Source organism: Gossypium hirsutum, chromosome D01 (genome assembly GCF_007990345.1).
Source record: "Gossypium hirsutum isolate 1008001.06 chromosome D01, Gossypium_hirsutum_v2.1, whole genome shotgun sequence".
Taxonomy (NCBI): Eukaryota; Viridiplantae; Streptophyta; class Magnoliopsida; order Malvales; family Malvaceae; genus Gossypium; species Gossypium hirsutum.
In genome coordinates this window covers 58,592,799-58,614,426 of record NC_053437.1, presented here as the reverse complement: position 1 = coordinate 58,614,426, position 21,628 = coordinate 58,592,799, and the positions used below count along the sequence as shown (strand labels likewise).

At 34.4% G+C, this 21,628-nt stretch overlaps 4 protein-coding genes and 1 non-coding gene across 6 annotated transcripts; 3 read left to right on the top strand and 2 right to left on the bottom strand.

The window, feature by feature from the left end:
• Positions 1 to 2,862: 2,862 nt before the first annotated feature.
• LOC107921134 (protein WHAT'S THIS FACTOR 9, mitochondrial) lies at positions 2,863 to 4,792 on the bottom strand. The gene is made up of 2 exons (XM_016851001.2): positions 3,205 to 4,792; positions 2,863 to 3,048 (listed from the first exon to the last, which is right to left on the bottom strand). Exon 1 carries the CDS (start codon positions 4,751 to 4,753, stop codon positions 3,476 to 3,478), a length of 1,278 nt encoding a protein of 425 aa, XP_016706490.1. The 5' UTR covers positions 4,754 to 4,792; the 3' UTR covers positions 2,863 to 3,048; positions 3,205 to 3,475.
• A 1,148-nt stretch (positions 4,793 to 5,940) lies between these two features.
• On the top strand, positions 5,941 to 7,654 carry LOC107921831 (BRASSINOSTEROID INSENSITIVE 1-associated receptor kinase 1). The gene is made up of 3 exons (XM_016851673.2): positions 5,941 to 6,116; positions 6,237 to 6,313; positions 6,977 to 7,654. Exons 1-3 carry the CDS (start codon positions 6,034 to 6,036, stop codon positions 7,501 to 7,503), a joined length of 687 nt encoding a protein of 228 aa, XP_016707162.1. The 5' UTR covers positions 5,941 to 6,033; the 3' UTR covers positions 7,504 to 7,654.
• A 1,831-nt stretch (positions 7,655 to 9,485) lies between these two features.
• TRNAK-UUU (transfer RNA lysine (anticodon UUU)) lies at positions 9,486 to 9,558 on the top strand. Its single transcript has one exon. It is a non-coding gene; the product is annotated as a tRNA-Lys (tRNA).
• Positions 9,554 to 15,400, top strand: LOC107934802 (phospholipase ABHD3). Of its 2 annotated transcripts, XM_016867313.2 has the most exons (15): positions 9,554 to 9,958; positions 10,061 to 10,150; positions 10,248 to 10,309; positions 10,469 to 10,575; positions 10,676 to 10,765; positions 10,864 to 10,986; positions 11,507 to 11,584; positions 12,660 to 12,745; positions 12,831 to 12,879; positions 13,157 to 13,213; positions 13,280 to 13,410; positions 13,946 to 14,029; positions 14,262 to 14,331; positions 14,742 to 14,907; positions 14,979 to 15,400. In XM_016867313.2, exons 1-15 carry the CDS (start codon positions 9,609 to 9,611, stop codon positions 15,029 to 15,031), a joined length of 1,596 nt encoding a protein of 531 aa, XP_016722802.2. In that variant the 5' UTR covers positions 9,554 to 9,608; the 3' UTR covers positions 15,032 to 15,400. The 2 variants fall into 2 exon arrangements, with proteins under 2 accessions (XP_016722802.2, XP_016722801.2); XM_016867312.2 differs by having other exon boundaries at positions 14,742 to 15,400.
• Positions 15,401 to 16,135: 735 nt separating this feature from the next.
• On the bottom strand, positions 16,136 to 19,378 carry LOC107934803 (uncharacterized protein At5g49945). The gene is made up of 3 exons (XM_016867314.2): positions 18,219 to 19,378; positions 16,680 to 16,883; positions 16,136 to 16,587 (listed from the first exon to the last, which is right to left on the bottom strand). Exons 1-3 carry the CDS (start codon positions 19,206 to 19,208, stop codon positions 16,357 to 16,359), a joined length of 1,425 nt encoding a protein of 474 aa, XP_016722803.1. The 5' UTR covers positions 19,209 to 19,378; the 3' UTR covers positions 16,136 to 16,356.
• Between the last annotated feature and the right edge of the window lie 2,250 nt (positions 19,379 to 21,628).

Genomic DNA, 21,628 nt, shown 5'->3' with positions numbered 1-21,628 from the left:
TCTTTCTGTTTCGTTTTTATCTTTCTTTCTTTTTTATTTATTCTTTATTTTATCATTATAATATAATATAATATAATATAATATATATACTTAATAATTAAGATATAATATTATATATTTTAACTTTAAATTTTATAAATATCTCCATCCTTATGCCGCCTCATTTAATGCCAATGACATAATTGCTTATTTAGTCCCTTAAATTTTTCTTTAATCTATAGTTCAACTTTCACCCTATATGCAATTTAGTCCTTATACCTAATTACTTTTAATTCAAGCAAGTTCACTTAATCGAAACCTAATTAACTACACAACTAGCTTTGTAAATATTTATTAAAAATATTTACGAGTCCGATTTACAGGAACGGAGTCTCAAAAATGCATTTTTTTTAATTTGGTCCTTTTCTCTTAATTAACTACCAAACATTAAAATTTCTTAACGAAACTTTAATACCACCTTAATGACACTCCGCAAATATTTATAAAAATATTTATGGCGTAGTTTATAAAAACAAGGTCACAATACCTCATTTTCTAAAACCACTTGAACTTAATAAATCACTTATATAACATAAATTATCAAATCAAAAACTTTTTTAAAAATCACATTTGACTCTTAAATATTAAATAATAATATTTACAAACTTACTCGTCGAATTTGGTGGCCCCAAAACCACTGTTTCTGACACGAACGGGCTGTTACAGATGGACATTGATCATGAGCCAGTTAGAGGAACCAGACCACTTAGTGAAATATATGAGAGGGCAGATGTGGCTACTGTTAAACCAACATGTTTTGAGGAAGCTCAAGCTTAAGAAGGCTGGAGGCAAGCCATGTTTGATGAAATGAGCATGATTTACAAAAAACTAGACCTAGGTGTTAGTTGCAATACCAGTTCATAGGAAGGACATAGAAGTAAAATGGGTGTTTTGAGCTAAACACAATGCGGATGGAACTTTGAAAAATCTGAAGGCAAGTTTAGTAGTAAAGGGATTCAGTCAGAAGTATGGGATTGACTACTTTGAAACATTTGCACCAGTGGCAAGACTTAATACAATCAAACTGCTGGTTGCATTGGGTGCTCAAAGGCAGTGGAAAATACATCAACTTGATGTAAATTCTGCCTTCCTTAATGGTTTTCTTGATGAGGAAATATTTGTTGAATAGCTAGAAGGTTTTAAAGTTGTTGGTGCAGAAGACAAAGTGAACAAGCTGAGAAAAACCTTATATGGCTTAAAGTAGGCACTAAGGGCCTGGTATGACAGAATCGACACCTACCTAACAAGCTTGGGGTTTGAGAGAAGCATTAGTGAGCTAACACTGTATGTGAAGAAGGAAGGTGAAGAAACACTGCTTGTAGTCTCCCTGTATGAGGAGCATGTTTGAAATGTCAGATTTGGGTGAAATTTCCTATTTCCTTGGCATGAAGGTGCCTCAAACTCAGCAAGGAAATTTCTTAAGCCAAAAGGCATCTGCCTTGAAAATTCTAAACAGATTCTCCATGCAGAATTGCAAAGCAACCAACACTCCAATTGTTGTTGGAGAAAAGCTATCAGGTTAAGGAAATTATGAAAAGTTTGATGAATCAACCTATAGGAGCCTAGTGGGATGTTTGCTCTACTTAACAGCCACAAGACCAGACATAATGTTTGCAGTCAGTCTCCTATCCAGGTTCATGCACTACTGCAATTTGAATCATTTTCAAGCTGCAAAGAGAGTTCTCATGTACATTAAAGGTATTCTGAGCTTTGGAATGATGTTTACCAAGGTTGACAGCATGAACCTCCTTGGTTTTGCTGACAGTGACTGGCAGGATCGATTGATGACATGAAAAGCACTTCAAGGTATCTATTTACCCTTGGATTAGTTATTTTTTGTTGGAGCTCAAAGAAGCAAACTAGTTGCTCAATCAATGGCTGAAGCAGAATATGTAGCTGCTGCAGGAGCTGTTAACCAAGCAATTTGGTTAAGGAATATCATGGCAGATATGAACTTGCACTAAAGAGAAGCAACAGAGATCAGAAGTGATAATCAATCTGCTGTTGCAATTGCAAAGAATCCAGTGTTTCATGGGAAAATAAAGCATTTTAAAATCAAGTTTCATTTTGTTAGGGAAATGAAACAATCTTAAGAAATCAGACTGGTTCATTGCAGTTCTGAAGATCAGTTAGTTGATATCTTGACAAAGTCTCTTTGTGTATCAATGTTCAAAAATTTGAGAGCCAAATTAGAAGTTTGCAGCATGGAAGCTAAGGAGGAGTGTTAAAATGTGGCTTACATGCAAACCAAAGCAGTTCAAGCCATGCAAGTTGCAGCCGAAGCATAAACTGCTGTTTTGTTACTTTTTAGTTGATGTTTTGTTGCTTAGTTACATTAGAACTATGTTAGTGATACACTTGATGTAATTTGGCGCTGATCGATTTGATAAACCAACTTAACCAAGTGTGCAAGCAAAATTTTATAAGTTTCAAGACTTTGTTAGTGGAGTTGGGCATGTTTAGGTGATGTTTTTCATCTTTTGACAAGTTGATTACTTGTTATATGTAATGCTTTTGTTTTCAGAAATTGATGATGAATCATTCAGCAAATCCTTCTTCTTGTTTTTGGTTTTTATTCAAGCATTATGTCCTTATAGCTTGAGCTTAACTCCTTGTTTGTTTAGCAAGATATCGAAGCTTAAAACTTAAGTTTCTGCTGAAATTTCTTATTCTGTTTTCTAAGTTCCTACAACATCAGCATATTCTTTCTTTACAGATCCAACTTCCTCTCTTTTACAATGTTTTGCACTTTCTATAGGGTTTCTCCTTAAGATTTGTGAATATTGTGATGATGACCCCTTGTGGCCCTTTACAAAGACCAAGTGATCAACAAACTTCCACAATTTTATTAATGCATCACCACATTCAAACAAAAGTTTTGTTCAATTCATTGAATCAGTTCTTATAATATTTCTGGCAGTAGTAGACAAAACTTTTACACTTGGTCACTCTGTCATCTCCAATGTGTGACCTTATATTGTTCAATGGATAGTACCAAGATGCTTGTGCCTGTTTACACATTCAACACAGAACAGCATCATAATAGAGTGTGAAACTTAAAAAGCACAACTGCATCTTGTAAATACTATAGTAGGCATAAACTAATTGTAGCCTATACAGCCACAAATCAAAGATTAAACATTCTCATCTAGTCAAAGTCATTACCCAATTTCGGACCATTGCGTTCACATCATTTGCACAACTATCGTCCCATTGTCTGCCCTGTTTCATAATTACTTATATTAACTTCAAGAATCGACATTCTGAGAAACTGAGCATCCCTCTAAGCCCATGTCTGGTTTTATGCTTCTTTCTTTTGCATAGGTGCAGTTCAAATACATTGATACGCCAAGTACACGAAGTCATGCTTGCTCTAGCAGAATTCTCCCTGAAATCATATTTATCTTTATTCATCTATTGGTGTATCCTTTACAGACTATATATCCATTACCTGAACTTTAGAAGGCTCGTCATCAAAACCATCATTAGATCCCGAACCAGACAACAAGTTTAAATCCTTATTTTCCTCCACAATCTTATCATCTTCTTTTATAACTTCCCCTTCATCAGCATTTGACATAACCTTTCTTTTCCTCCTAAACACTGGAACACCATCTCTTTTTCGAAACTTTTCCGACTTATTCATAAGATGAATATACCTAAACCGCATACCCATCAATGGATGCTTCTCCATCAAGAAATCTTTCCTATAAGCTTCCTTAAGCACCACGGTCTGTGTCCTAATCTTATTCGAAACATAAAATATCCCCGGAAAATGCATCAGCGCCTTCTTAAATCGGTTCCCGAACCCTAAATACTCTCCCAAACAAAACACATTCTTTCCTTCAGTCTTCTTTGACACCAACAGCCACAACAACTCGTGAAGCACTGCCACAGTCCATTTCTCCGCCTGGTCACTATTAGGCCCTAAATGAAATGAATTCTCGTAAGGTGAAATGTAAGGCAAATCTTGCCATGCGTCAACCCAATTCTTCACCTTCTTCTCTAAATCAAACCCGTTGGGTAATTTCATCGAAAACCTTAACGGCAACCCTTTTTTCAATTTCACACCGTCAGAAAAAGAAGCTCTCTTTTCCATTTCGGAAATGGCAAGTTCATTCCTCCAAGAAATAAGCTCTAAAAAAAGGGTTTCTTTTCCATCAGAAGGGTTTTTATATTCACAAATTTGGAAATAATCAGGATAATCAGAAAGAAGAAAGGTAATATAATTAGTGGGAAGGCCGAGATCAAATTTGAACTTGTCTAAGATATGTAAAGGCAGCCTAACTGCTTTAGTCAGCATTAAGAGCTTAACCAACCTGTTTACGACGTCGTTTCGATGAGGGGGAGAGTTGTGAATAGCTAGCTCCTCTTTGTGCAGAGTCATGGCTTGAGGGGTAAGCTTGACGTGGAGAGGAAGAGAGGGAGAGGGTTGGAAGGGGGAGAAAATGGAAGGGTAGTTTTGAAAGAGCTTGGATGTAGAGGTGGGGAGATTGAAATGGGATTTGAGACGGGAGAGAGAGGAAAGGGGGAGGGATTTGGAAGGAGAGGAGAGGATTTGGTTTTTGAGGGAAAGGATTTCTTTGAGGTTTTTCTCTCTTTCGACGGCAATGTCTAGGTATGGGTCACGAACCCACTTGATCCTGGCGTAAACGAAGCTGCGGATTAGAAGCAGCCGGTGAGGGACTCTTCTCCAGAGCGCCATGCTTAGCATATCAATGCAGTTTGCAATTGAACTGGAGAACTTAACAACACCATTGGTAAATTTTTGTTTTAAATTAATATAATAATATTTTAGTCTGACTCTTACAGCTTGTTTGGTTTGGTGTGGTTTGGTGTATTGGCTATGCCAATACACCTCTAATCGGTGGGCCCCACCTAATACCTCTCTAATCCGCCGTTTGGTTCAGCGTATTGTTAATACGCGTGTATTCCGTTACTTTCCTAATCGGTGAAAAGCACCGATTTCTATTCCCCCTTCTGCCCAGATTAGGTGACGCTTCAGCAAACCCTCCCTCTTTTACCCTCTCCCGATCCCCTTTGTTTCTCTTCTGTTTTCCACCTTCATCCGATTTGCTTCCTTGTTTCATTGCTTTTCTTTTCTGCCGATTTGGTCCCAGTTTATTTTCTTGCCTTTTCCTTTGTTTTCTTTCGTTTTCCCTCTCTTTCTCTCTATTTTCTTTCATAATACTCGGAGCGTAAAAAGAAAAAATACTGTAATTACTTTCTAGACGATAACTAGAGAGAGTGAAGCCAAGAACTTTCTGGAATTTTTAATTTAACCTTCTTCTTTTTTTGTTTTAGTTCAGAGAGAGTGTTTTTGAATTTCATCGTTTGTTAATTTCTTCTTTAGTTTCCTTTTTTTTTTTGCTACTTGATTCGGTTAACGATCAATATGTGAGATTTAGCTCTTTGATAGTCGGAATTAGAATGATGGAGCGGTTAATCTCCGTTTGTTTACAGTTAATTTTGGTGTTGGATTTGGTTTTCAGAGTTTCAGGAAATGCGGAAGGTTCGTCATGATTATTTCCTCTTATTTTCTTGTTTGAACTTTGAACTTTGCAAATGGAATTATTGTTAAATTTAATGTATATGATTCAAATTAGATGAATTTAGTAGCTATTGGATTGGTTTAGCAGTGGCATAAGGTTGACTGTTTGTTTTAAATTTCAATTAGCTTTGGTGCTGTAATTGGCTTGACTGGAGAGATACTTGCACGCTTACTAATTTATGCGAAAGTTTTCGATACAATTTTACGTTCTAATTCTCGATATCCAGTTTGGTTAAATTAACCAATGCGTTGTCTTCATCCATGTCTGATGTCGTCTTGAACCCTGTTTGTTGTTTTGAATCTTTCAAGTTATAGTGGAGCTTTAGCGCTTTACAGTATTTTAAATGTTTTCATGATATGATTTTAACTTCTTTGTTGTTATCTGTTTATGTGATGAAATAAATCTTCTTTACAGTATTTTAAATGGTGCAGGATGTTGTATTATGCCATGCAGGGATCTTTCAAACAATAAGCTAGAAGGAGATATTCCAGTTAATGGTTCCTTTTCACTCTTCACTCCCATCAGGTTTTTCTCTTATGCTATTTCATGTTTCTCTCACCCTAACTTCTGATCCTCGTCGCCACTGTTTTATCATATCTGTACTCTTAGGCTAGCCTCTTGAATTGCTGCTTCTTTTGTTCACAGTTTTGCTAATAATCGGTTGAATAATCCTCCACCTGCTCCGCCGCCTCCTATCACACCTACAGCTCCAATTCCATCAGGTTTGTTCTCGATTTTATTATTATTATTATTAATTATTATTAGCTTTTAATTGTGCTTAACTTTGAGGCCTGCTTCACTTTTATTTGTATTTATATAGATATTTGATTGGGAGTTGAGATATTCCTTTGTATTTTTCTTTGCATTTGCCAATTTTTTGGTATATTGCTGATCCTGAGCTTTTTTACATCTGGGTCTGTTTTTTAAGAAGGTGCCTTTGAGCTCAGATCTAAAATCTGATTATAATATTGCCTAAGATGGCTTTAGGTTCCTGTTTAAGAGGTACTGGCTGTTTTCTCCTCGTTTATTTCTTTAGTCTCATGTTTCACATTTGTGCTATGCTCTCTGTATTTGGTGCGCCATTTATCATATGTATGTTCTTCAGGTTGCCAATTTTTTTCTGACTGTTAATTATTAAATCTATTGTTAGCCTCAATTATCAAATATCTTCTCTTTTGCTTCTTCAGTTTGAGATGATATTCTGAGCTACTGATCACCTACTGGAAACTTGTATTATAACATTTGTTATTTTTAAATTCATGTGCTTGGTGAATGTGGATTGTCTTTGAATCGAAGTGGAATTGTTAGAAATTCGTGGATGCCAAATACTTTTTGAACTCTTGTTACAATGGACCATCTATTGATCTGATTTTTACATTGTCTAGAACGTCCGGAATCTCAAGCACCACTTGATTGGGCTGTAAGGAAACGGATTGCATTAGGAGCTGCAAGGGGGCTTGCATATTTTCATGATCATTGTGACCCTAAGATTATACACCGTGATGTAAAGGCTGCAAATATATTGTTGGATGAGGAATTTGAAGCAGTTGTCGGTGACTTTGGGTTGGCCAAATTAATGGACTACAAAGATACGCACGTCACAACTGCTGTTCGTGGCACAATTGGTCACATAGCTCCTGAATACCTATCAACTGGAAAGTCATTAGAGAAAACTGATGTTTTTGGCTACGGTGTCATGCTTCTTGAACTCATTACAAGACAGAGGGCTTTCGATCTAGCTCGGCTTGCAAATGATGATGATGTCATGCAGCCATTACCTCTCAGAGCTGCACAAGACCTCATTAGATTCTTGCATCAGCCAGTTTATCACAGTCAGAGATTTAAATTGTGGCTTAGCTATTTTGAGATATATGGTGGAAAACTCTTTGACCTTTTGAGTGATAGAAAGTAATTCCCTTTTCTTTCCTTGCTTATTTATTTATGCATGTCCATGTGTGTTATAAATCAATTTCTTTCTTAAAAGCACTTGATTGAGTATGATGTGTAATAAATTTTAATTATCTTCTGGTTTGACCTTCTATTATGTATCAAGCCATTTGCCCTTCACACATTCTCTCTTTCAATATGTATTCTGGTATAAATGTGCATGCACATACATATTCGAATTTTTTAAAATTGGAACATTAGATATAATCAAGTAAAGAACTTGATTAAAAAACAAATATTCAATATATTAAAATTGGATCTGTAGATATAATACAATGAATAAATTGTAAGGTGATTAAAATTGAATGAATAAATTAGAAAAATTTTATTAAAATAAAACTAATTAAATGTGTATATTCATATACACTGCATTAATTAAAAATATTTTTAAATAATTAAAATAAAAAATATTATTTTAATAATATTACATATATATCGACTTTTGAACCAGTGGCAACTACTTCAGTACAAAATAAAAAAGGTAATTAATAAGCAGGCTCATTCATAATTTTTTCCCCACAGAATGAATGATGTTATTTGCAAACAAAAGCTGTCCTCAAAATCTTCTCCCAAATTTTTTTTGCCATTGATATAAATATAAACTGGTTAATGTGGTATATTAATATATAAAAGGAAATGAGTATATAAATTCATATAAGAATATTGATTATTAAGAATTTTATTAAATTATATATTTTAATTATAATATATTTAATAATAATTATGTTAAAATATGATTAAATTATTTATTATTGATATTAATAATCTTATTAAAATTTAATAACAATAACAATAATTATTTACCTAAACCAATTTATGCTAAGGGTATTCTAGTCATTTTAGTTTTTTCCATTATGCTATTACACACCTCTATTCCATTCAACCAAACACAAGATTACTATTACGCCTCTATTCCATTACATTCAACAAAACAGTTGATTTGCTATTACACCTCTATTCCAATACACCTCTAATCCAATACACCTCTATTCCAATACACCTCTAATCCAATACAGCGAACCAAACTGTTGTTGAAAAATTAATTAAAAAATATAAAAAAATAACATTCAATAAAATTCAATAATAAGATAAAAAAATTATATCATTAAATACTTCTTCCTCAATATTTCTCTCAAAACTAAATTAGTAATATCTTCAAATAAATTTTTATGAAAAACATTCGAAATTGATATTATAGAGACTTATGAAATCAATTCTAATACCATTTTTAACATATATATATAATATAATATATCACAAAATTTTCTTTTTAGACTAATTTGACCGCTTGATGCTACTAAAATCCTATAAATCAACTTTGATGCAACAAAAATAATTATGATGATTTTTCTTCACTTTAAACTTGGCATTAAATATTGAAGGTCATATAATTAAAATAAATTTGGGTTTTGTAGACCATTATAAAATATGAGTTAATAGAGTTGATTTTAATTTGGAAACATAAAATAAAGTTTTAAATTTTAGAAAGAGATTAAATTGAATAAATTTATTTAATTGATTTTGATGTTTTGAAATTTATTTATTTATTTAATTAACAAAATTTTTAATATTTTACCATAAGTCGTTGTATTTTTTATAAATTTGAAATTTCGTCTTTTTACTTTTTAAATTTTAAAATTCAGGTCCAATTATTAGTGTTGTTAATTTTTTTGTTAAATTTATTGGTGTCCCTTTTGAAATAAAAATAATAATAACTTAATAGCCATATAACTAAATAATAAACCTAAATTTAATAAAATAATTAAATTTTGAAATATGAATAATAAATGCATATTTAAACCCCAATTAATGGGAAAAAGTCTACACGTAATCATCTTCGCTACCACGGGCACAACCTCCCCGTACTCAGAAAAATACCCTCGGACAAAATTTTATCTTGTAGATATGTTTATAGATTTAAAATGTAAGCAGAAAATTTTCAGGCAAGCCGTCTTAGCTCAGCCGGTAGAGCGCGTGGCTTTTAACCACGTGGTCGTGGGTTCGATTCCCACAGACGGCGGCTTTTGTAATTTTTCGTCTAAACAAACTTCACTGAAATCCCAACGTCATATGTTATCCATATACTCATTGGATTTTCCTCTCATTTTTTTTTTTATTTCTTTCTCCCTGTTCTCATTGGATTCATTTCCAAAATCAATGGATTGGGAACCGTTAGCTGCAGCAAAAGCCTCCATCTCTCCCTACGATCTTCTTTTCCAAGCACTTGCTTTAATCCCCTTCTCCCATTATTTCTTCGCCGCTTCCTTTCTCTTTCTCATATTTCTTTACAGTTTTTTGGAGATTCATTTTCTTCAGGATTTACTCACTCTTTTCAGAGGCGATCCCGTTACGTTAAATTACAACTCCTGCTCCGAACTCGCCCAATCAGTCGTCGCCAACTGTAAGATACTCCAAGGAAGGTAAATATTATTTTTATTCTTATTCCTGGATTTCTCAGTTAATCAGTCGAAACTCGAATTTACATCTTCTACTTGTTTACGATTTGTTCAACAATGGCGCAGGTACTTGGCCACTCCATGGCTTTCTAGTCCTCATCTTCAGACTGCTTTCTTGAGTTTTCTGGGAAGGCCTCCTCCACTTACTTATAGACGGTCAGTTCAATTCTTTTTCTATTCCTTTTTCAATTTTTTTTTTCAATTTCATTTTCTTTGGATAAATGTTAATCTGCTAAGCGTTTATTATTCTTAGACATTTATTCCGTGCTTTTGATGGTGGAACAATTGCTCTGGACTGGCTAACTTACACGGATGGTCAGATTTTATTCATCTTCTCATGATTTTATTCTTCTATTTTTAATTTTTTAGAACATTCATGTGTGTTATTCAAATTTAAGAATGGGAGGGAATTCATTCTTTAAAGTAATATATATGGCTTAATTTTTAATATTGTGCATCTGTAACTAATAACAGTTGTGGGTGGTACCTCCTGCATGCTTGATAGTTCCGCTGCTCTTAAAGGTGATAAAACTCCGATTGTGATTGTGATTCCTGGCTTGACCAGCGATTCTGCTGCTGCGGTAAGTTATTTTTTTCTTTTTAAATGTATAGATATTATATTTATATTTGTTCTCTCATATTGTCGTTGAAGTAGTTAAAGAAGCGTTGCTGCGTGTACAGTATGTGAAGCATCTTGCTTTCAACTTGGCAAGACAGGGTTGGAATGTTGTTGTAAGCAATCATCGTGGACTGGGAGGTGTATCTCTAACGGTGAGTTTTGTTACGGAACCCTTTTTCTGCCTAGATTCTGAATCATCTAAGTACCATTTTCAAACTTGTCAATTCCACGTAAATGAACTTATTTTCAGTCTGATTGCTGTTATAATGCTGGATGGACTGAAGATCTACGGAAAATCATTGACCATATACGTTGTGAATATCCAGAAGCTCCTCTGTATGCTGTTGGAACTAGCATTGGTGCCAATATTCTGGTATCTGAATTCTTCTGATTATGTTTATGAGCATCACGAAAGTAGTTGAGTGTTAGAACTTGCACGTCATTTAGAAATTTTCCTTGGATGTGATAATGCTTCTTCTATTTTTTTTCTAACTGTATCACCTGTGAAGATATTTATGTACTTTAGCTGATTTATTATTTATGTACTTTAGCTGATTTATTACTCTTAACTTTCAGATGACTATTTACTTTTTGTTTCATCTGCTGCAGTCAGGTTAGGTAAAAGAAATGTCAAATCTAATTCTGGGTTTAATTTTGAATTATGAATATAAACCCATTTTCTGTTTGTTCCTAATGCACAATATTTGCTATAAAAGATAATTGTGGTTCAGCTCCAGCCTTCTAAGTTCAATGTATTTTTAGTAATGTCCTTGTCCCGTTTGACAAATGATGTCCATATGGCTAAATTCTTAATATTTTGTTTTTTCCACATATAGAGTTGTTTTAGTTATTGTTTGCAAGCTCAAATATATGCTTTCTCCTTCCACTCTCAGGTAAAATATCTTGGAGAGGATGGGGCAAATACTCCTCTTGTTGGTGCTGCAGCTATATGCTCTCCTTGGGACCTCTTGGTTAGTATTTTTATTGCTATCATACAACCAAGACTCCGATCTCTATTTCATCTGCATTTTTCAAATTCTATATCCTCTTTTGCTCCCAAATTGTGAAAGCTTCTATTGCACTAAATTAATGTGTTAAGCTCACGGCTGATGGATCGAGTCACCAGGTGATTCACAGGAAAGTTAGCTTTCAATTGAGGGAGCTTCCCTATGTTGAGATTTGTAGCATGAGCCTAACCTATCGTTGAAGGGGGCTCCTAACCTTAGGTTAGTTAGGAAGGGAGTCTTAAACCTTGGAATTGAAATAAAATTCTAACTTGTTTTATTACTCAGAATCATCCTTCTTAAATGGAGGTACACAGGGTTTACTCTTTAGAGTAGGAAACCAAAATTAAGGAAACTAAAAAGGAAGGGCTTTTAATAATGCAATAAGATACTTGCTAAAATAAATTATTCTAATTAGGAGTATTTCTAAAACTAAGATTACTTGTCTTCCTTTTCGTCTTCAACACCTTTGACTTCTAGCGGCCTACGCCTCACATGTCTTGCCCACAAAGGCATCTGTAATTTAATACATCCACTTTTGGCCTAAAATATTGGAATAGAAAAGGGAGATAAAGGAGATAGATGATAAGAGGACTTAACTATCCCTATTGAGAATAAAGTTCCATGCATTTGTTGCGAGGTAATTGCTTTTCGAAACCCCACCAGAAGGTTCAAGTTTAGAAGAACAAACAGGGATAGTCAACTGCCATTACGCTGATCTGGTCCCACATGACCTAACCATGGAACCAAGTAATTCCTTGCCTTATATAGGTATATCAGTTGAAAACATGCCTGTTTCTTTTGAGCTTAAATATGTCGGCATTTCCTATTGCAGATATAAGGGGAGAAACCTTCTGCAATTATGCTACTGCCACCATTGCCAAGTCTGTCATGGATGGCCAATGGCTGTAGTGGCATCTTGGACCACTTCCTGCTTAAATCAAATCTCACTTACTCTTTTGTCTCTCATGAACTCTTAACTAAAGTGCTGCCACTTTGTCTTCTTTTTGGAAAGGTTATGTACTAAATCTCTTCCTTGCAGATATGTGATAGGTTCATAAACCGTCGACCTATGCAGAAATTATATGACAGAGCTCTAACAGTTGGCCTGCAAGGTTATGCACAATTGTACGTATTCATTACTTCATTTTGCAGAATCAGTTTACTTACTTTCGAGGTACCTTTACATAATATACTTTGTGCTTTTATTTAGGCATCAGTCTATCTTGTCTCGTCTTGCAAATTGGGAAGGCATTGAAAAGGTACTCAAAAAATTCCTACTGTATGCAAGAACAAGCATGTCAGTCACATAGTTGAAGCATCTTAGAAGGATAACATTGCTAGCTGCTTTGACACAGATATTACTGGTTTGAAAATAGATGTAATATGTCCTCAAATGGAGATCAACTTCCACCAAATCCAATGCCTCATCTCATTTTATTTCATCCTCTTTACGCCCAACATTGTTTCAAAGAAATTTTCAGTTTCTTTTTTCCTAATGAAGAATCTCCTAATTCTTTTCTGCTTGTGTTTTTGCAGTCAAGTTCTCTTAGGGATTTTGACAACCATGCTACTCGAGTTCTTAGGAAATTTGAGGTAAAAAATTATTATTCTATTTCCTTTCCATATTTCCATTCTAATAAAGGCCACCATGCGTTTCAGACTGTGGATACGTATTATAGGAGATCAAGCAGTACTAATTATGTAGAAAATGTGTCAGTGCCTCTCCTGTGTGTCAGTGCTTTGGATGATCCAGTGTGCACCAGTGAAGCTATTCCATGGGATGAATGTAGGTAAGAAATCACTCTTCATTCTCCAATAACCTCTCTTTAAAAGCCTTCTCTGCCCCATTTTTCGGGGCACTTGGTCAGTGTGCTACTTCCTTTAGATTCAAGTGAGAGGAACCATTTGATTCCTTAGTATTATTATAGGTTTATGTGCATTAAATTTGCAGTTCCACTATCAGCATGACATATTTTATTGTATGAAACTCTTTATGTGTTCAAGCTCACATTGCATCTTATCTTTTTATACGATTAACATAGCAGTCACAACAAGGAGGGATTTATGAGCAGAGCATTTTTATTCCAACATCAAGTAAAACCTGAACTACTAGTCTAAACTGCCAACACTGAAATGAGTCTTAACATGTTGGTAGTATTCCTTGTTGATATTGCCAAACGCTCTATTACATTCTCCACTTGAATGGTAAAGTTATACGTCTTACCCATGTTTCATGTCATCATCAATATTCCATCTCTAACAAGGACAATATTATACATGACTTCCTTCTTTTTAAAGCTAACCTTCTGTTTGATTTACTTCTAGGCTCAATGAAAATATTATTCTAGCTACTACACCGCATGGAGGACATCTAGCATTCTATGAGGGGATAACAGCGTCTAGCATATGGTAATAATTGGCATCTTTGATACTATATACATATACACACGCAAACAAAAGCTTATCTTTGTGTATATATATATCATGTTCACAATTTCAGGATTGAGCATCTCGTAAGACATGCTATGACTGTGTAATTTCATTTATTTGTTATACTAGCAGCTGTGTCTGATTATGTAACAAGTTGTAATATAAGGTTCATTGTGTCAAGTTACACGGTTTCTTATTCATTGATTTGCAGGTGGGTAAGAGTTGTTAATGAGTTCTTTGGTGTTCTAAGGACTAGCCCACATATAGAAGGAAGAAAGAAGGTAAAAGTTTCAGTTAACTTATTTTGTAGGAAACTGTTGTACTTTATTTGAACTAAATGGACATATCTGCACCCATTTTGTGATGATAAAGCAGTCAGGCACTCCTCCAAAGTCAAAAGCCTGTGAATTAAAATTCTCTTTTAGCTTCTCCTACCTCATTTCGTGCTGCCTGAACCAACCTAGCAAAAATTCTCTCCAGTGCCTCCCAGCAAGGCAGCAAAATATGTGTCAAACTAGTAACTGATCAGCGACCATCTGGATCTGATCAACTCCATTAGAATTCTTTATGTTTAAAGGGAAAATTGGTTAACTTGGTGACAAGTCTCCTAACAATTGTGGTGGGAAGAGGCTTTTGTGTTAACTAACTGCCTGTTTTTACAAATTCATTCAACTTTTATGTTTTCTTGCAGATGCAAGGTTCTACTATGCCCAAGCCACTGCAAAGTTCAATTGATCAGGCACCTTATTTGAATGTTATGGAAGATGGAATGGTGACTGCAATGAGCAATGAACAAACAGATGCTTTTGTAGAAGACATTTCAAACGAGCATACAACTCACAGTAACAAGGATGAAGGTACAATTTCTGATAAGGGAACAAGTGTTGACTTGACAGATAAACTAAACCCTGAGAAGCAAATAATGCAGCAAGTGGAGCAAAATGTAAAGGATTTGATTGTCCCTGTTCAAGGACGCATTGATAAGCTTTCACGGCGGAGCAGACAATCAATCTGGTTGCTTGTGTACATTGCCGTCATAACAACTTGGCCGTTTGTTGGCTCTGTTCTTCTTTCAGTTCTTAAGAGAAGGTTCAAAACTTTTAAACCAGGTACGTTGTTTAGAAAATAGAGTTACTTAGCAGGGGGTTATAGGGTCAATCATGACCAAATACAATCTATAGAATATCATTGATGCCCTAAATTGAGGGATAATAAAAGATGCTAACTGGTCTGATCAGTAAGTACCCATTGTTGTATCAGAAAATAATAGTATTTCTAGAGGCATCCTCCTTGCTAAACTTGTAACCTCCTTGATGATATAATTAAATGCCTTAAATATGCTTGAGGCCATTTCAGTAATGAACAAAACATGCCCTAAATAAACCTAGTATACATAACTCGATTAGTTTTCATTTTAAGGTGTGAAGAAAACAAAAACTTGAATATTACTTATGATCCTTTTGAAAGTAGAATTACATCATAAAATTATAAGATTTGTTTGGTTCACCAAAATGTAAAATTATTTTTGATAATAATATTATTGGAATATAAGATTATTTAACATGGTTATTCTTTTTGAATAAAAAAATATTTTCATTAATAAGAACGAAAAATAACACTAATATAAAGACTTGATATACAGTAGAGATATTGCATAAAAACACCATAAATTATTGCACAATAGAGGATTATTTATTTAAGCATCTCTAAGCTGCAATGGGAACTACCGTGAAAAACAATATCAGAAAAGAAAAAATAAAATAAATTGGACCGAATGTAAAATTGAAAGCATGTTACTGGACTGGTTCATTTTATTGGAATGGGAGATTTTATTAATTTATCTTTAATTATATAAACCATACTCAAAGTAGAAGTTAACTATGAAAATGTAAATAAAAAAATAAAAAAAATAAAGACAATATCAAAATACAAAATTTCTCAGCTAATAATGAAAATCATACTTAAAATAATTAAAAATTAAGTATTAGAACCATTAAAATCCAACCTCTTTGTCTTCTAAAATCATTCCCCGATTGGTATGTATGGTGTATATTACGATAACTAGAACAAAACTGCTCAATTCGATAGACAAAATCAGCACATCAAAATCATTACTTGGGAATTGCGTTTAAAATGTCATCCATGGAAGAAACTTTATCAAGTTCCTGGAGCAGTATCTTCAGGAACATTCCGAATCGGTAGTTGACAACTAAAAATACATTCCCAGTGACATACAGAAACCAGGGAACTAATAACCTGCAATCTGCAGATGAGTAAGCATTCATACTACTAATGTCCACAGCCATCTAATGTGCGCGGGTCATCTTCATTCTTGGCATTGCCTTCTTCATCTGCCGAGCACGATCTTTTGCTTCTCTCTTGCGAGCCGCTTCTGCACTGAGCTTTGCCTCTGCCTCTTCTAACATCTTTTTCTTCTCTGCTTTCTTTCTCTGCAATGCTTCTTGCCTTGCATTTTGAAGTTCTTTGTATGCTTCTTGGGCAGCCTTCACTCTTGCTGCTTCAGTTTTGGATCGAGCCTGCAATAAGAAAGAAAAGAAATCGAGAAGATTACCAAGTTGGACATGTATTTGACAATTTGATATATAATCTAGTGTCCCAGCTGAAGCACCTGTGAGCTGAGCTTGTACCGCCCAATTAAGTCAATGTAGTATGGTACAAGAGCTACCAAGCGAGTGATGTCAGCCATGTGGTTGGCATCAGGGAGGGCAAACTTAAACAACAGCATCTTCCTGAGCAGACCAGGATGTTGATCTGAAAAATGCATCGAAATGAAATTCTTTCCGTATTTCTCAAAAGCTTTGTCCCCAAAAACCTGCAGGTTATCAATCACAATTAATTCTGCATGTTAAATCTGCCAAGTGAATTTGAAGCAAACCTTAACAGGACAATAAAAGGGTAGTTACAATGGGCCCCAAAAATTAGTATGAACAACTGAACTATTCGCAAGAACCACATAATGTACTGGATTACATGGGTCATAATCTCTTCACTGAACTTGAAAGCAAAACACATGGATTATTGAAACCTAATAAAAATTATCACATTCTCCCACTCTCTGGACACCCTCAACCGAAAAGGACTACTACTAATAGTAATAATAAGTACGATGGTTGAGTAGCTCATACGCTTGCAGCTAGAAGAATTTGATAATTTTGCCTTTATCCATAAGCCATGGAGTTTAAAAGGAACTTCATGCCATGATTCTTATTAATAAAAACTTTGAAGAGACAAAAGAAGCAGAAGACAATCTATATGAAAATCCTTAAGACAAACTGTCACAAGCTCGCAGCCATCCCTTCAATCAAGACCTTAAAAAGCTAGGAATCTAACAGAGAAGAAATCCTTGATAAAATCTGATCACACAAGCTTCAGTACAAAATGGAACGACCAGCAAATTTAACACCCAACTTGTGATTTTAGCTACTAATGTAGCAATGTTCCATTCTTTTCATCCTACTCGCACAAATACATGTTTCAAAACAAATTAAAGCAACTGCTTGCCAGCGGCCTGAACTATTGTACACAACACGCTTAAGGTTTAACATGTACAGAAGCTCCCATCCACGCAAAGGAATGACAAACTAACAATTAAAATGGTTATGAATTCCACTTCTGGATTACCTACTGATCATTTTCAAATACATCCATCTTCATTAATGTTTAAAACATAATGGATCAAGCAGGCAAATAAACCCTACCAACTCTAACTAGGTATTTATCCAAAATGACTTAAAATTAATGATATGCCCCTAAATATTTTCAAAACCATTATAAAATCATGCATTGCTTCATTCAGCATTGACTTTATTGTTCCTATACTAATGAATCTCCGAGTACACAGAGTGCAACAAGAGAGATCAGAGAAGAATTTCATAGAACTGTATGCTACAAAAATTCAACCACGTGAATCAGGCTTGTAGCCTGCCACTTTAAAGTACTAAAACCCTCGAATCAAAACCTATGACAAACAACACTAATGCATTAGTCCCCATAAATCCAATTTCTTTACCAATCAACTTATTCAAATGAATAACAAAAGAAATCCAAATCATGCTACGAAGTGGCAGATAAAATTATTCCATTAAATCAAACAAATAATTAAGGAAACAATAAAATCAACATAAGTCTAAAGCTTTGACCAACTAACCTGCTCAAGCACAGTCTCGGTAATCAGATCCCCAGCAACCTCCTTTGACTCGGAAATGACGGATAGTTCATCCACCACCCATTTTCTTCCACTAGGAGTCGGCATCAACCCGGCAAATCTTTGTAAATCTCTCACCTCTTTTTGCATCCCTTTGGCCGCTTTCTTCTTTGCCACCGCGAAAACCACCTGATCCATTGCTTCGTCATTCATATAAACTTCAAAAGTAATTTCATCTTTACACGGGACCACCAAATTAAACAATCTCGATATCAGATCATGTCTGCTCTTTAACTCCATCGTTGCCAGCAATCCCTGGCAGTATCTTCGTCCACTCGCGTAGAATTTGAATACGGTTTGCCCTTCTTTTAACAGCAACGGCGAGTCCTCCCCTTCTCCCACACCCAAAAGACTGAAATTTTTCTCAAAGATAGAACCTTTTGTAGCGAATTTGGCTGCCCATGCCAAAGCAAGGTTCTCGTTTTCACGTTTACCGGTAAAGTAATTGACTATAAAAACAATCAAGAAAGACCCACAGGCAATCTCCACCGTGAACGATTTCTTCGGAACCGTAGCGTTTTGGGGTTTCGAAGTTGTTTCCGATTCTGGGTCATCGGGAGTAGCGGTTTCAGTAACTTTTGGAGGTTCGGGTGGCGGTTGTTCGATGGGTAAACCCTCGAACTCGTCCTCATCCCAGTAGTCGAAAGAAGTAGTGGAGGGCTTTTGAAGATCCGACTGGGACGGAGAATCCGAAGTGGGGACAGGATTCGGATCAGGATGGGATTTGGTTTCAAGATCTGAAAGGGGCTGTGAATCGGACTGAGTTACAGGAGGCGATGGGATGGAATGGTGATGTAAGATGTCATCTTCAACAGGGTCATCCTCTTCGGCGTCAAATCCTTCGAAGTGGGAATCAGCGAGGACATGAGAGAAAGAGAGATGGGTAACCAAAAGAGAGAGGAGGAAAAGCAAGCGGAAGGAAGAAAGGTCCATTTTTGGAGTTGGGAATTTGCTGTTCTTTTTGGGCTCTGATTCGTTATATATAGAGAGAGAGATACTATAAAGAGGCAGTCGCAGTGTTTTGTTATGCGGTGCGGCGAGCTATATGGTAATGGTAGACACTCCAATGTCCAATCTCTCAAACATTGAACCATCAACACTCCATCTTGGGAAATGCTATTCCTCATAGTTTAATTAAATAAGTTATTAATGATTTTACAATAAAAATTTCAATTAATCAATTCAATCTTCTTTTAAATTAATTTGCCAATCGAGCTCTGATCTTATGACTCTGATTAATCTGTCTGATTTAGTCTGCTTGCAAGAATTTCATTAAATTTACCAGAAAAAAAATCAATACGAATTTACACATATTGTACCAAAAATTTGTATGAAAAAAATAAAAATTTAAAAGTTACCAATTTTTTCGTTACAAAATCTTAATGAAATTTCTTAATATTAGAATATATTTATTTTTACTCTAAAATTACATTTCTCATTTTAAATCCTCGTTTTGAAACTATACAAAAATTCTGAGACCATACAAAAATTTATGAAAGTGTACCAAAAATTATGACAAAGTACCAAAATTTTTGAGGGATTACCAAAAATTCTAAGCAAGTACAAAAAATTACGAGGGATATTGATACTATTGTTTAACAAGGAGAAAGAGAGGAGAATGTGGTAGTTGTTTGAAGGTCACTTTACTTGTGATATGCTAAGAGCTAGAGTGAAAGGGTAAGAAGGGAGGAGGAAAAGACTTACAAATATCTGGAGAATGGGAAGTTGTCTGAGTCTGGGTTATTTGTAGGGTGCTTCTAAGGGTGGAATAGACCTCTCTCTCTCTCTCTTCGTGTGTTGGGGTATATGTAGGGGAAGGTCTCCTTGCTTGCTTGGTAGTGTCATGTCATCGACAATACAAATAGTGGCCTACTCATGTGGTCGGCTAGGTAGCATGTTCATTATATGTTAATTGTTGTCAAGCATAGTATTGTGTGACTCTGCTCTGACATTTCCTTTGCTAAGGTAGTACAAGATTGTTATGCTTCAATGGCCTCCTAATGGTTCTTATGGACAATCCGTAGTGAGTGGTTGAAAGTGGGTGGCCGAAAAGCCTGTGGCATGAAAAATGCGAGTGTGACTAGCCGAGTTCATAACTAGCTAGATGGCCTCAACTAATAGAATAAGACAAACTGCCCATCGGTGCTTTCTAAGTTACCTCTCGTGCTGCCACATGTCAAAACTAAAGGAAGGGTATAACAAGGGAATACCAAAATTTAAGAGAATATAAAAAATTAGGAAGGAATACAAAAATTATAAGAGAATATAAAAAAAACACGAGAAAGTACCAAAAATTATAAGGAAATATAAAAATTATAAGTAAAAAAAATATAAAGGAATACCAATTTTGGTCCATCTTACTAAATTCATTTCATTTATTTAATATTTCATTTTTTTTAAATTATCATGAAATATAATTTTTTCCCTTACAAAATTTATCATGAAAATAATAATTTAAAAGTAATCAAAATTTTCAGTTACATATCTCACTAAAATTTCCTCATAATTATAAACAATATTTTTTTACTCCAAAATTATATCTCATATTAAATTATTATTTCAAATCTATACACAAAATTATGAAAATATACCAAAAATACAAAGAAGTACCAAAAAAGTATAAAGGCATACAAAAAATTACGAGGAAGTACCAAAAATTTTTGAAGGAATACATAAATTTATGAGGGAATATCAAAACATTAAAGAAAGTGCCAAAATATGAGGGATTACCAAAAATTATGAGGGCATATAAAAAATTATTGTTAGAGTTGTGTGACCCAAATTCTAAGAGATTGTTCACAAGTCAAGTTAAATAAAAATATATTTTCTTTTTAGAAGATTTAGTATTTATTAGTATAACATATTTAGCATTTATTAACATAGTTTATTTGACTTACTAATTTAGCCTATAAATAGGTTCTTTTAAAACCTTAGAAAGATATACCAATTAGAGATTAGAACTCATAATAGCATGAGAGAATACCAAAAGTTATGAGTGATACCAATTTCTTAATATTTAAAAATAATATTTTTATTTATTTCAAAATTATATCTCCTACCAAATTCTCATTTTTAAAATAATACAAAAAATTATGAGGGAATACAAAAAATACAAGCAAGTATAAAAATTTTTGAAGGAATATCAAAAAATATGAGATACCAAAAACTATGAGGGATACCAATTTTTGTTCATCTAGTATTTTTTTTTTCATTTATTTAATTTTTCACATTTAAAAAAAAGTTATCATGAAATATAACTTTTTAGTCCTTTATTTAATTTTTCACATTTTTAACAAAAGTATCATGAAATATAATTTTTCAATACCTAATTTTAGCATTAAAATTTATAATTT